General features: G+C 33.3%; 1 protein-coding gene across 1 annotated transcript in view; it reads left to right on the plus strand.

Annotated features, from left to right (window-relative positions):
- The first annotated feature begins 212 nt into the window (after positions 1-212).
- Positions 213-16,252, plus strand: part of LOC122006262 — a 31,549-nt gene continuing 15,509 nt past the window's right edge. The window contains exons 1-2 of the mRNA XM_042561696.1: positions 213-599; positions 6,404-6,567. Coding sequence (XP_042417630.1) covers positions 440-599; positions 6,404-6,567 — 324 coding nt within the window. The 5' untranslated portion in view covers positions 213-439. The remainder of the gene's footprint in view (positions 600-6,403; positions 6,568-16,252) is intronic.

Below are 16,252 nucleotides of genomic sequence, written 5' to 3' on the forward strand. Positions count from 1 at the left end.
GTAGCTAATTTGATTCATGAATAAATTTTATAATAATTTATAAATAAATTTATTTATTAGCTCATAAAAAATTTAATTTTTATTAAATATATAACAATTTATAAATTTTATATATTAAATAAATGATTATTAATTGAATTAGATAAAAATTTAATAAATAAATTTGAAGAACCTGATAAGGATAGGTAAGCTGGGCTTGAGTCTTTTACACCCCTATGCAACTTTATCGTTTGCAGAAATAAATCCTGGATGCCTAAAATAATACCGTCTCCCGTCCTCCCTCTCTCCGAAGACCGTCGTCTCCTCTCTTCTCACTGTCTCTTTCTCTCTCAGGTCGTCTCTATTTTTTGACGGTGGAAGCGAGGGGAACCATCGATCGACGCCGTCGGGTGCTTTTAAATCAAGATATTAGATCTGCGATTAGCAGTAGAGTGAATTAATGAGCGATCCGAAGGCGATGGATATCGAAAAGACGGACTTCTCGTCGGATGGGAAGGGGACGGCAGCTGCCTCTGCCTGCTCGATTTGCCTTGAGCTAGTCTTGGATCACGGGAGGAGGTCAACAGCTAAGCTCCAATGCGGTCACGAGTTCCACTTAGGTGAGCAATTTCTCTCCTCTTCCTTGGATGATCAACTTCTTTTTACCTCATCCTGTACCCTTTCTATCTGTTTTTTGTTCTTCTTTTTTTGGGGATGGATTTGAAATTGAAGCTATCTGCTGGAATACCAAATTTATGTGGTTGGATTCATCAATTTTGCTTAGATCTGTGTTTTTATTGGAGTTCACAGTTGTGCTTGGTGACGTGTCGAGGATAAATAACTTGACATCTAGAAGAATACCCTTTAGTAAAGATTCCGCCTTTATCAAATTTCACATCAGTTTCAGGTTCTACTTGTGTCCCGACTGAAGGAGCAATAATCACATTTGACTTAGATGGTCTTGCAAGCTAGTTATTTTTTTAGCCGGTGATCAGTGTTTTTGGTATGGAAATTTTATGTTGTCTGAATGATTGTGTTTGACAGAAAGATAGCAGTCATGGTCTACTTTTTGTTAGCGCATCAATTCGTATTGTATAAATTAGACAAAATCCTGTGTGGATTTTCCTACCTAGTTATGAACTTGGCATTAATTGTTTTCTGGATTCTAAAATATCATGTTAGTCTCATTTTCCTTTAGAACAGCCTTAATGCTGAGGTGTGCGTTAAGGGCATTCTCTTGTATGCAGTTCGGTTTTCTGTTTCATTCAGGGATTCCAAAGTTAACATATGTTATAATTATATGATTCCTCTCTTTAGTTTTGGGTAAATTAAATTTTAAATTTTGGTGTTAACACAGTTTTATGTAATAGATTTTTCTTGGTTATTGCAGTGAAATTTTGTGTTAAGGCCATTTCTCTTTTATCTCATGATATGATTCACCACAGGTGACCACAGATATATGCAATTTTAGTGTTGATGAGACATATTATGCTAGATACTCTTACCCAAACCTTTGCATTGCTGTTGATAAAATTGTTTCTGTGGTTCAATTCATCAATTTTGCCTAGATCTGTGTTTCTTTAATTCTTGGTTGTTCTCTGGTGACTTGTTGGAGATGAGTTAATTTGATGTTGAGAAATGTATCCTTCAGTAAAGATTCCACCTTTATCAAATTTTACATCAGTTTGGAGGTTCTACTTGTGTCTTGTCTAAAGGAACAATTATTACACTTGAGTTATATGTTCTTGAGATCTTGTTTTTTATTTAACCTGTGATGAGTGCTATTGGTATGGAAATTTTGTGTTGGCTGAATGATTGTGCTACAAAAACACATAGCAGTCATGATATATTTCTTGTCTAGTGATCAATTGTTATTGTAGGAATAAGGTATATGAAGTCCTCTGTGTGGATAATCCTACCTAGTTATGCACTTGGCGTGAATTTGTTTCTACATTCTAAAATGATATGTGAATACTGTTGCAAATCATTTTTCTTTAGAACATCATTATGGTGCTATGAAGTGACTGTAGGTTAAGGACAACTTTTACATGAAGTTGAGTTTTCTGCTTCATTCACAGGCTTCCAAAGTTAACATATCTGCTATAATAAATGATGCCTCTGTTTAGTTTTGGGTAGTGTTGATACAGAAATTTATTTGATAATTTTCTTGGTTTTTGCAGTGGAAATTTGTTTAAGATAATTGCTTTTCTAGTTTGTACTATGATTAATAATTCAGCAATTTTGTTGTCCCAAATTATGTAACTTTAGCATTGATGAGACATGTTAGGCTAAGTACCCTTATCAACGCCTCTACATCGTTGTTGATAAATATCATTTCTCTGTGGTTAATTTGTTTCTTGATGAAGATTGTATACACACTTGAGAAATAATGTCTCCTTTCGATTTTGGACTAGTATATATTACCACACAATTAAAATTCAATATGAAAAATGAAGATGGATAAAATAACATACAGGATATTGCTTCAACTCTTGTTTCAAGAAAAATCACACATAGGGTGGCAACCTCCATCTTTACTAAAGTTGAGAGATAAGAACAGTGAATGGCCTAGTAAACAGTTATTGTGGGATGAAGTAAGATTGATTTGTTAAGATTTGTACCAGTAGATCACCATTTGTATTCTGGTATGTTTGATAGAACTATCTACATAAGTTATCCTTAAAAGAAAAGGGGAGTTTAAAAAAGGAGGTAAATCTGAAAAAATATGTTGCAGATTTTTCTTATAACAAAAAAAGGAGAGAGAGGTGAAGTGAATATAAAACATGAAGTGATGGTAGTTAAACAAAAGGATAAAGTCTTTAATTTCACTATCTTCAACTTTTTTTTTTCATTCTTGTTTCCTCACATTGTTCTACTACTAGTTTAAACCACAATCCTTTTTCTTTTACTTCTCGTTGCTTCACATTAGTTACTGTCAGTTTCAACCATAGTTCAGAGGACCTCGTGGAATGGTGGAGGTCATCAACAAAGGATATGGAGGCTATAGGGATAAGCAATTTGTTCGTGCAATAATGTCCCAAGTGATCAAGATTGACCAAGTTGTTTTGATGTTTTTGACAAAAGGTTCAAATTAGATTAATGTTGTGTTCATTGACTATTTTTGTCAAGTATGCAAGTGTAGAAATCTCGACATGGAACTACAGATGCAGTGATTGAAAAAGTCCAAGTAGATTAAGGTTGACCAAATAACTGACAAATGAAGAAGTTCTATATGCGTTGGTTGATAAGGAAGTCCAACAAGAGTTGACAGATAGAGAAGTCCAGGTAGGTCAAAGTTGATACGATACTTACCAACAATAGATAACTCTAAGAAGTCTTTGACCATGGAGACCAACACGAGTGGCTAGAATGCTCGAGTGAGGTAGGAGCCAATGAGGAAACGTAGAGGTGTGGCCCCATGGCTGCAGAAGAAGTTCCTATGACAAGACCTCTTAACAAACAGAAGAAAATCCAAAAGCTAGGTCTCTTGGCATGTGAAATGTGAAAGATTATAAAAGATTTATAATCTTGACTTTTGTGTAAATTTTTAGCATGTATTCAACAACAACAACAAAAAAAAAATAATTGTTTCTGATTCGTAATTGATGATTTAAATATTGAAGATGTGGCTAGGGTTTGGAATGACATCTAGGGTTTGATCTGATATCATGCTAAGAAATTTTAGAGGAATTAAAAATATATTATTAATTTATTCATCGATCTCATACATATATATAGAGAGTATCTAGACATAATGGAATCCCTACAATCAAGCTAAATTGTATCCCTACAATTAAGATAAATCATCTCTGTATTTCCTATTTTTATTTATATAATCTGTAATAGGGTTTATCTTAGGTAACCCACTCTACAATTTTTTTAATATCCGTGAATGGAAATTTATGATATAACACCTTTATTTATTGTATTTAACTATTTATGTAGAGGTCCTAACATCTCTAGCACTTTCCTTAAGTTGGTTCAAAGAAATTATAAAATCCTAGTTTGTTTTACTTTGTTATAAATGTATGTACCTTCAACCTCCTAAGACTTAGGTTAAAAGACTTGCTAATTGATCACTATTGCTAAGAAATGACATGATAATTTTCTTGGTTTGTACCTTCTTTTAATGTAGAGGTACTAACATCTTAGCACTTCTCTCAAGTTGGTTCAAAGATATCATAAAATCTTAGTTTGTTACCATATCACAACTTATTGACATTGCAAGATTATGCTCTGACTGGGTTATCAATTATTTAACCTAGATAGCTTATATATATAGCCTGGGCCACTTAATCTGACTATCATAATTTGCTTTCACTTTTAGGAAATATATTATCTTCAAGGACCCGATAGAATATCGCCTATTATATGACCATAGCCTATCTTCTAGTAGGACACAATAAAATATCCCCTATTATATGACCATAAGCCCATCTGCTTGTGCATAAGATGCATACCAAATCTAACAAGAATAAACAGTTACATCATACTATGCATCAAAAAGAGAAACCTAAGTAGATTATATTACTGCATGCTAAGCCACATGGAAAACTGTATAATAACTTGGATGAATATCTAAAATCTTTAGATGACTCGACTGTTAGGGAGAGTGTAGAGTGAATCTTTCGTAGGCCCAATGCCATTCACGATTCACCACTGAGCCTTTGAGGTAATCTACGACTATCCGACGAGATTCAAAACATAGAAAGAATCTATCCCTGCTAAAGTCTAGTATGATATAAGATATAACATGTTGCTACTATATAATTGCATGAGTATACATCATACCACTTCATATGAATCTAAACCATCGAAAGTCAACCATACAATGAATAAAGAAGGTTTAAAAACACAAAGCAAGTGGAATTACTCAAGAAAGTAGAAGAATAAGGTAAAGTGGGTTCTTTGTATGATATGACACGTCAAGACTAACTTCCTAGAGTCTATACAACATGATTACAAATATCCAAGATCAACCTTTCTATTGATATCACAAGTATGCATCTATAACTCAAATAGAAGTGACCATATAATTTACACTTTCTAAATAAGATAATCTAAACCATTTATTGATCAAATTCTACTTTGAACAATTTATCCTTAAGCATAACCTTGACTCATAGATATGAAATTGTAGTTAATTCTCAAATCCAAGATCATCTTGATGTCCTAACAACTTTTCATGATCAATTATTTACAATTTCAAAATCACGGTCAATGTACTTTTACAATGACGTAATGTTAGGCCATACACCAAAATGATCAATCAATCTAATAATCCATCCTAATATCACCTCATCTAATTGAATAACAACCAAAATAATCATCATATTCTTTAATTGCATACTATTTATATGTTTACATTGTTGATATATCTCATGTGTTTTGCATATACTTTTTCTTCTACATGGAAGTAGGAATCTATTTGGCAACAAATATAATTTATTGTATATTAGCCATTGTGTATGGATGCATATTTTTTCTTTTTTATATTTCAGTCAAGATTCAAAATCTTGAGCCTTGTCAAAGTTTCAATCTTTGACCGGAACGATATTGTTTCAGTATTATGCCAACATTTTAATATATGGTGTTGATGGTGGAACGGAGGTAAAAGGAGGAAAGAGCTAAATAAGAAAAATAAAAGATAACACGCAAAGGGGTGTTGAGTGTTGGCATGATATCTTACTTATTGACATAATTGACACAACGACATTTAAGATATTATTTGTGCCGAGTAGTAGAGTACGTGATTTTAAACCATGATTTTAATAGACTAGGTTAGTTTATTAGACTAGATATGCCCCACATACCATAGCACATGCTTTGCTATTGGTTCATTGCATACTACCTACATCAAGCTTCAAAATCTTGAGCCATGTTGAAATTTTAGTCTTTGACTAGAACAATACTGTTTTGGTATTGTTTCGATGCACTATTTCGGTAATGAATTGACGTTGAAGAAGGAAGAAGATAAAACATAGGAACAAGATATTGTCTATGCTGAGCATAGTTTTAAATCTTGTACCATACTGAGCGAAACGGTTGAAACCTATCATTTCGGTAAATTACATAAACTCAATGTCTCCTTTTGCTTCCTCTCCTTCCTCCTTCAACCACTAATCTATCACCGACACCGAGTATCAAAACGTTGGTACGACAATATCTTTTTGGTCAAAGATTGAAACTATGACACAACGATTTTGAACCTTGGTGCTAAGTGGTAATGAGTTTTAGTGATTTAGCAAAATGATAAGTTTTGATGGATTTCCCAACACAATACGATATTTCAAACCATGGCCTGCATACACTTTTTGGAACCTTGTCTTTAATTTCTTTTTCTTTTACATTTTTTGGTGTTTGTTGTTATTTAAAACTGCAAATGCTTTGTTGTTATTATTTATTGATGAATAATCATGTCCAGATTGCATTGGATCTGCATTTAATTCAAAAGGAGCGATGCAATGTCCAAATTGTCGAAAAGTTGAGAAAGGTCGGTGGCTTTATGCAAATGGGAGCCGTTCATCTGATTTGGATCTTGATGGCTGGGTAGCTGAGGACATTTATGATCTTGGTTATTCTGAGCTGGTATGTGTGTAATAGCTGATATTGTTTTTGAGAAAGTATCGATAGCATTCTTACAGTATTTCATCATGCATGGAGAAAGATGGACTCCATTTTCTTAAACTAATAATTAGTTGAGTCTCGATTTAGTTCTTAAGGAAATCTGTAGGCATTACATCCTTTGTATTCATCATTCATGTTTAAGCTGCATATCACTGATGATGGGTGCAAGCACCTTCATGAATTCTTTTATATTTGGTATTTAGGTTCATGACTTTATGTTTCCTTGTTTTTGTGGCTGCTAAATAAGCAAATTAACTAAGTCATACTGTACTAAAGTAAAAAAAATCTTTCTAGATGCTTTAGACTTTTTTCTTTTTTCTTTCCTTTGTTGCAGATGGTATTTATCTCCTGGGTTATGGATCAGTACACCATTCTTGGTTTTAATCATATTGTTAATATTCCATTGTTTGTTTATTTGCCTCAAATTAATTTGGGTTATAGAACAATGAATTATAATCTAGCAGTATTATTTGTTAGAAAGTAACACGGGGGTGGGGATAGCAGTATATTTGTTAGAAAGTTATTATTATTATTATTATTATTTTTAATGTTTTGGATTTGGACCAGAGAGCAAAAGAGGGACAACAGGTAGATGAGAAAAAGATAGTGGAATGAGAAAAAGATAGTGGAAGTTTCAGCCAGGTAATTAGGAGATCGGTAGATGAGAAAAAGATAGTGGAAGTTTCAGCCAGGAAATTAGGAGATCATCTGCATCAATCGAGGCTGGGTGACAATGACCAATGAAGGAGATGCCACTCCATTTCATTAAATGAAGTAGTGAGGAACAAAGGTAGCGTCATTTACTGATAATTGATTGGTCATTAACCTGCAAAGTTTTACTACTTTTTTTTTCCTCTTGGCGCAAACTTGTAGTGAAGCCTTGCAAAGAGCTGAGAGTTGTCCTCCTATGTGCTTACCCAACCAAATTTCTTCATTGAGATAAATGGCACATATTGAGTAAACTAGCTGGAAAGTTTTAGTGCCTAATGTGGTCTGAAATCTGTTAATGTGGATGTTGATACTAAGAAGACGGTCTTCATTGAACGTTGATGATTGGCCAGACGTAGAAGCAATTGGTAATAGTTAATCCTAATTTTCATTGCACCAAAAAAAAAAAAGAGATAGAAGGGTAAGAGGATGTAAGTTGGATGATTCTATCTAGTGCTAGGCTAACTTGTACAATATGATGAACCAAGGCATAACCTTGCTTGTAGGAGTTCAAAACTAAGCAATTTGTTAGAACTCATCTTTATCTTTATTATGAAAGTGTTAGACTATAGTATTTGACATCAAATATTTTGATACTGAGTCAAGTCACTCAAAATCATCAAAATTTACCGTTACCCTATACTAGCATAAGATATTTTGACATCAGGTAAATTACCCTTATTTCATGTGCCACATGAATATTACCATGGTTAGTGATAGGTGGTCTTATGTGCTCGTGGCCGACATGGGATGAGATAGAAGGAATCAAGTTATACACGTCGAGAAGAAAAATTCTCTCTTTTCTTTTGATTAATGAACCAAGACACCCTTTTATAATTACAATGGGAGTTACTAAATAAAAGATTAAATAAAGAAAGAAAGAAAACTATTCTACCTAAATAAAGTATTCTAGCAAATCATTCTAATTGAGTATATCCTATTTGCACCCATGATTGGCTCTATACAAACAAAGATAAAATATTTGATTATTTCCTACACTCCCCCTCAAGCTTGACTATAAATATTGATGAGACCAAGCTTGCCTTCAAGAACTTTATGAGCTTGTTCATATAATCCTTTTGTAAGAAGATCAGTTAGTTGGTGAGATGTAGGAATATATTCAATACTAAATAATGCCTTCATCCACCTTTTCTCGAATGAAATGACGATCAACCTTTACATGTTTAGTCATGTCGTGATGAATAAGGTTGTGAGCTATATTAAAGGCTGACTTGTTATCACAATGGAGTAGCATAGTATCCTCAAACTATTTTTAGGTATTTCATCACTCTTTTGATCTAGATGAATTCACAAAATCCATGAGCAGCCTTGTATTCCGCTTCAAAACTACTTCACACCAACACTGATTGCTTTTTGCTAAGCATTCACTAAATGCCCCCATACTATTGTGCAATACCCAGAAGTTGACTTTCTATCATCAATCCCAATCTGCATCAGTGTATGCACACACTCTTCTATCCTCAAGTCTTTGTAAAAAATAAGCCCTTTCCAGGAGTTTGTTTCATGTATCTCGAGATTTTGTATACTGCATTTAGATGACCTTGACATGGTGAGTGCATATGTTGACTTACTAGGCTAATTGCAAAGGCAATATTTGAGCATTTATGTGAGAGATTGATGAGTTTTCCAACAAGACGTAGATAACTGTCTTTGCCAATTGGTTTTCCTTCAAACATTTTCCCTTAGTTCAATTGACATGTTATTTGGCTTGCATTCCAACATGCCAATTTTCTTCAACAGATCTAAAGTGTATTTCCGTTGAGACTGAAATACCTTTTTTGTTTCGAACCACCTCCATTCCAAGATTTGACTTCAAATTCTTGTGCCATCGTTTTCTTGATTTCTTCTAATTCTTTATTTATCATTCAAAGTTATGATGATATCATCAACATACACTATAAGAATGATGATTTTTCCTTTGTCAGAGCGCTTCACAAATAGTGTCCTTATCCTTGAATATATCTAAAGTTTTAGATTACTTTGGAGAATCAATCCCACCATGCACGAGTTGACTATTTAACCCATAGAGAGATTTGTCGAGCTTGCCTAGTCTTACCATCCATATTTTTTTCGAATCCTAGAGGTTGATTCATATAAACCTCCTCTTTAAGCTCACCATTGAGAAAATATTTTTATATTAAGTTGATATAATGACCACCAATTATACAAGAATTCTAAGAGTAATGAGTTTGGCAATAGGAGCAAAAGTCTTGGTGTAATCAATCTCATAGGTTTGAGTAAAACCTTTGGCCACTATGCGAGCCTTGTGCTTTTCAATTGAGCCATCAACCTTAAACTTAATCGTAAAAACCCATTTGTAATCAACGACACTTTTCCCTTATGGTAATTCCACCAAATTTCAGGTATTATTTTGTTTGAGAGCATGTCTTTCCTCAAGAATAATAGTCTTTCACTTAGGAATAGCTAGTGCCTCCATGATAGACCTGAGAATCAATTCACTAGACAATTTTGAAGTGAAAACACTAAATGTGGAGGATAAATTAGAATAGGAGATAAAGTTTGGAATGAGATGTTTGGTATAGGATAGGGTATATTAAGATCGAGAAATATATCTGACTCGTTATAAGATTCTATTGTCAGTTCATCTTCTTAGTTGTGGCTAGAATTCACAACTTATTTATTAGTTAGGATATCTTGTTTTTGACTTGATACTCTCTATCATTAAGGCTTGATTGTTGTTGTTGTTGTTGTTGTTGTTGTTGTTGTTGTTGTACTCTCTCTATTTCACTAATTTGATGGCTGATTTGGATTGGATCAGACATGGAGATAGGTATGGTGTCCAAATTAACACTAAGTAAAAGAAGAGTACCTTCATCATCCTTTGAGGATGCACCACGATCGTGGAATGTGCCACGATTAGGATGTGGCGCATTTTGGAGAGTGCCACGACTGTGGAACGTACCTTGTCAGGCTGTGGCGTGTTCTGGTTCTCCACTTCAATTTTTGGGACACCACATCCGTGTCATCCATGGCATTTTTATGGTCGATTCTTTTTAAACCTTCGTCATTCTTCCCCTCTTGAAGCGAAGTGAGAGAAATACGGGATACCTTCAAAAAGGCAACATCACAAGTAACATATATTTTCCTTATGTGTGGACAATAACAATGATACCCCTTTTGAGTATGGGAATACTTGACAAAAATAGTTTTAAGAGCTCGAGGGTCAAGTTTGCTACGCTTATGGGCATGCACAAAAGCCATACACACAAATGTCTTCAAAGATAGATTATTGAAGTTGGAAATTTATGGATATGTTTGGGTGAGAAGAGACAAAGGTGTGACGGTTTATGCAGTGAATAGGGAGATGATTGATGAGATACACAGTTGTGAGGATTGCATCTCCTCATAAATATTTTGGAACATGCATGGTGAACATACGGGCATGAGCTATTTCCAACAAATGACGGTTTTGACATTCAGAAACTCCATTTTGTTGTGGAGTATCGCGATACATGAGCTTACATGAGCTTTGATAAATAATTCCATTTTTCAATAAAGAGTCACCTAAAATGGTATTGAAATATTCTGTCATTACTTATAAATTTGCTTAGATCAAGATGGTGAAAGGAAATACAATACCGTTACTAGATATATGAGATATTTATATTTTAAGAGTGAATTATAAAACAAACTAGACTTCCGTAAAAGACGGGTTAGAATTTGTAGGATCTAGTTAAGACCATTTGAATAGTTCAAATGAACATTATCCATCATATATGCATAATTTCATGACAAAGTTGTTAAATCGTTAGGATCACATAAAAACATTCTCCTAGAGTAGCTGCTAATGATAACAAAGAATCAAATTATTTTTCTAAAAATAATGAATGATCTATGCCTAGGCATGTCAAGGTTGATGTTATTAGTTTGACCGACAATTGGATACATTTCTCAATCAATTAGTTGCCTTGGAAGACTATTAATTGGCATAATATTGAATGAGTTTGATTTGCTAGGTTAATTTCCTAGACTATTAATTGGCATAATGAAACTTCACTTAAATTAGGATTATTGGAAAGTTTAAGTTGTTAATAAAAGTTTTAAGGTAATTTGGGTTGTTTTCTAATTTACAATTTTGATTTCAATTATTTTGGTTAAATCCTTTTATAATTTTTGTTTGAATATAAATCTTTGAAGGGGATTCAATTCTCTTTATTCTAATTATGTTGTATATAATAAAGTTTGTTTGTGTGAATTATAAGATTATTTATTTATTTATTTTATTAGGATGAATTTAAAATAATTATTAAATTTTAGTTTTGATAGAATGAGAGATCGATAGGTGGAGATAATAAGTTACATTAATTGTATAAGTGGGTAGGTGAGTATTAATTATAGATTATAGTATGAATAATCAAGAGGTTGGATGGGATGAGTGTTGTAGCAATTAACTTTAGTTAAAATACTAAATTTATGTAAGAAACTTTATAATTGCCGAACTAGCCTCGACCGATGAAATCTATGTTGCATGTAACACTTCTTGCACACTATTTGATAATTCACATAATGTATGTTAAGTAATTAGTCACTCTATGTCTAGACTAAATAACAAGTAACTATACTACTACAACAACTAAACCTTATTTCACTAGGTGGGGTCGACTATATGGATGCTGCTACACCATTGGGCTCTATCATCTACTATATCATTATTTATATTTAAATAAATTTTATCTTATTTTATTGCTGCTAATTAAGTCTTTTTTTGTCTACCTCTTTCTTGTTTGATGTGCATATTTGTTATAATTTCACATCGCCTAACTGCAATATTTATTGGTCGTTTAAGTATATGTCCGTACTATCTTAAATGTGTCTGTCGAAGTTTTTCCTCAATAGATGTGACCTCGACTTTCTCTCTAATATTTTCATCTCTTATCTTGTCCATTATCATATGCCCACACATCCACCTTAATATTCTCTTTCTACAACTCTCTCTTTTGCTCATGTCTTTAGTCGTAGTCTAACATTCAGATCCATATAATATAATAGGTCTAATCGTCATTTTGTAAAACTTCCCTTTTAAGTTTTAGAGATACTTTATGATCACATATAATACTTGACGCTTTCTTCTATTTCAACCATCCTATTTGTATTCTATGTAAGACATCTCTCTCAATTCATCCATCCTTTTGCAAAAAAAGATCCTAAATCCTTAAAACTCTCCGTTTCAACAACTCATCATCTCTTACCTTGTCTCATTTAAATAACAAGTAACTATATTAATAAAAATAACCACTCAACAAACATCATTAATATGAGAAAAATACCGGATGATCAATAAGATGTATTAAAGATAAATGCAATAGAGTACTAGTAAATGATGAGGAAATAAAAGAGCGGTGAAAGAGGTATATTCATCAACTTTTTAATGAAGGTTTAGATGACCAACTGAACTTAGATAATTTAAGCAAGTCAAATGAGTATAAAAATTTAAATTTTTATCGTAGAATTCAAATTTTAAAAGTAGAAGCTTTAAATGAGATGTAAAATGGAAAAGTAGTTGGACCAGATGATATTCCAATAGAGGTATGGAAATGCTTACGAAACAAGGTATTGAATGACTTACAAAGTTATTTAATGGAGGGTAAATATTTTAGTTCTCTTATATAAGAACAAAGGAGACGTACAAAATTGTGCATACTATAAGGGTATTAAACTAATGAGTCATACCATGAAATTTTGGGAAAAAATAATAGAAAAAAGATTAAGGAAGGAGACTCCGGTGACCAAAAAAATTAATTTGGATTTATGCCTAGAAGGTTGACAATACAAACTATACATCTTTTGAGGCAACTAATTGAAAAGTATTGAGAACAAAAGCAAGATCTACACATGGTATTCACTACTTAAAAAATAGAGTCACAAGAGAAATTATATGGAGAATTTTAGAAAAGAGAGGTGTTATATATATATATATATATATATATATATATATGAGGATATAACGATAAGAGTGAAGACTTCAGACGGATTAACCGAAGTATTTTCCATAAAGTTAAGATTTCATCAAAGACCAACTTTAAGTCCGTATCTTTTACACTAATCATGGACAAACTCAAGACACATCCAAAACACGATACCATGATACATGTTTGTAGATGATATTGTTTTGTTAGATGAGACACATGAAGGAGTAAATATTAAACTCGAATTTTGGAGGAAAACACGGTTTTAGGCTTAGTAAAGTAAAGAAATAATATATGAAATTAAGTTTAACAATAAGAAAAGGGCAGTCCGGTGCACGAAGCTCCTGCCATGCGAGGTCCTGGGGAAGGGTCCATTGTACGCAACCTTATCCTACTTTTTACAAGAGGCTGTTTCCAGGATTCGAATCTGTGACCTTTTGGTCACATGGCAACACCTTTACCGTTGCGTCAAGGCTCCCCTTCAAATTAAGTTTAACAATATTAGACGTAATAAGATAATTATTAAGATAGGAGATGACGAGTTGTTTGAAACTGAGAGCTTTAAGTATTTAGGTTTTTTTTACAAATGGATGGAGGGATTGAGAGAGATGTCTTACATAGAATACAAGAAGGATGGTTGAATTTGAGAAGAGCGTTAGGTGTTCTATGTGATCATAAAATAGTTCTAAAACTTAAAGAAGTTCTACAAAACGATAGTCAGAGTGCTTGGGCTATAACTCGAGTACATGAGTAGAAGATGAGAGTTGCAGAGATTGAGGATGTTAAGGTGGATGTGTGGATATATGAGGATAAGAAATGAAAACATTAGAGAGAGTTGGGACAAGGGAAAACTATGAGAGATACGTTTAAGATGGTACAAACATGTACTTAGTTGACCAATAAATGTTCTAATTAGACGATGTGAAATTATGACACATATGTACATCAAATGAGAAAGAGGAAGAGCAAAAAAGACTTGGTTAATGACAATAAAATAAGATAAAATTTATTTAAATATAAATGATAATATAGTAGGGGATATAGCTCAATGACGTAGACGAATCCATCTAGACAACCTCATCTAGTGGAATAAGACTTGGTTGTTGTTGTTGGTTGTTATTGTAGGATTTCAATCTAAGTTTTCTCATCTCAATTTCACTAAGTTCAAGTCAGCACAAAACCTAACATATCAATTTGACTAGTTATAGGATATTCGATCTACTTTTTTTCAACCTTAATACTTATTTATTATGTCACCCCTCTAAACATGATACAAGGTATATTGACTTGATATAACATCATAATTGACATCTATATCCTATCAACACAATTTAAACTCTCGACAACCATAATCACATCCTTATGAATCACTAAAAGCATTCATGGTGGCATACAATATCACTAAAAGCATTCATGCTTCGTCTCAAACAAGCTATTAGAATTAAGGTCTAAGTCAATATCATGATGCCTTAGCGGATCTGATTGTCTCGATGATAATGATAGGCCAGGCACAAATGTGATTCCATCCATCTTAGAACTTGAGACAAATCTCACCCTCTCCGCTTCCTTAATTTTTTCAATGGGTGTAGTGTGAATTGTACATCAAGTACATGAGCACAAGTGTGTCTCCATATTATGCCACACAATTCCACCTATAACTAACTTGAAGGCAACATGTGTGTCATAAAGATTGAACATTACCTCATATGCCTCTCTTATAAGAGACAATTAAGGGCAAGTCCCACCTGGACTTGTTGATGTAGATAGGCTATGCACTTAAATTCCTTGCACATCATCTAACTCATACTTAAGGGCTTGATCAAATAATCATAATGGCATATTGTCATCTCAATAATTCAATGCAACACAACATCCACTTCAAGCCAAATTTTATGGCGAGCTCCAATGGTAGTGTTAGGATGCACACCATCCCTATGCCTAAAAAGGCGTACAACTCACCCACAACCTCTATACTCAAATCTTGTAAGATTTTTTTCTCTTTGTTTGCCTACTCTCTTAAAATGAGTACAATACTCAACACCACATGCCGCATTAAATTGAGAACTTTCAACCATCAATTTTTGAGATATCATAAGGACAAAACAAACTTTAACATACATGGAACATCACTTCTCAGTGTTCTTGCATGCACAACATGCTTAGGGAAACAATTTTAGTAACACAATACAAAAACTATTTGGGTGCTATAGGGACATTATTCCCCATGGTAGCCATCTCTTTCAATGATTATCTTCATCAATAGATCTTAACAAAGAGTTATTATAAGCATTTGAAATCTTGTACCATGCTAAGCAACATAGTCAAGACACATTATTTTAATAAATCATTGAAACATGATACTACTTGACATAGAAGTAACGTCTCTTGTGTTGTTGTTGTATCAAAGATATTGATGAGTACCGTGTCATGACAACACTAGATACCTCCTGCCATGCTACAAAAAGAATCAGTATTAATTGAGGTTAATGGGTATTTATTATAGTTTGTGTCCGCACAAGATAATGCTAAAACTACTATTACCGATAGGTTACTCAGTTCAAACTTAGTATATATTTGTCATATCTTCTTTTTATTTTTCATCTTCCTCTCACCTTTAATTTGCATTGGCTCCAAACGTCATAATGTCACTATGATTTTCATTCCAATCAAAGACTGAAACTCCAACATAGTTTGTAATTTTGAATCTTGGTTGCAAGTAGCTCAATTGCAATTTGTCTGCTAATGATATTTTGCAACTTTTTACCTAATCAAAGATAGTTTAACATCAAAGATAATTTGAAATAGAAGGTGACTACTTAATCTTAGCTTTGCAATCTCTTAAGCTACTGCAACCCAACTTGAGTGATTGGTGCGTAAATTACGCAATGTTGCTGTTTTGATGACCATGCACAATGCCAACACAAAAGGAAAGGGCTCAGGGAAACACCTTGAATGGCGAGGAATTCACTCGACTATTGTCCTAATGTGCT

Source organism: Zingiber officinale, chromosome 7B (genome assembly GCF_018446385.1).
Source record: "Zingiber officinale cultivar Zhangliang chromosome 7B, Zo_v1.1, whole genome shotgun sequence".
NCBI classification, from domain to species: Eukaryota; Viridiplantae; Streptophyta; class Magnoliopsida; order Zingiberales; family Zingiberaceae; genus Zingiber; species Zingiber officinale.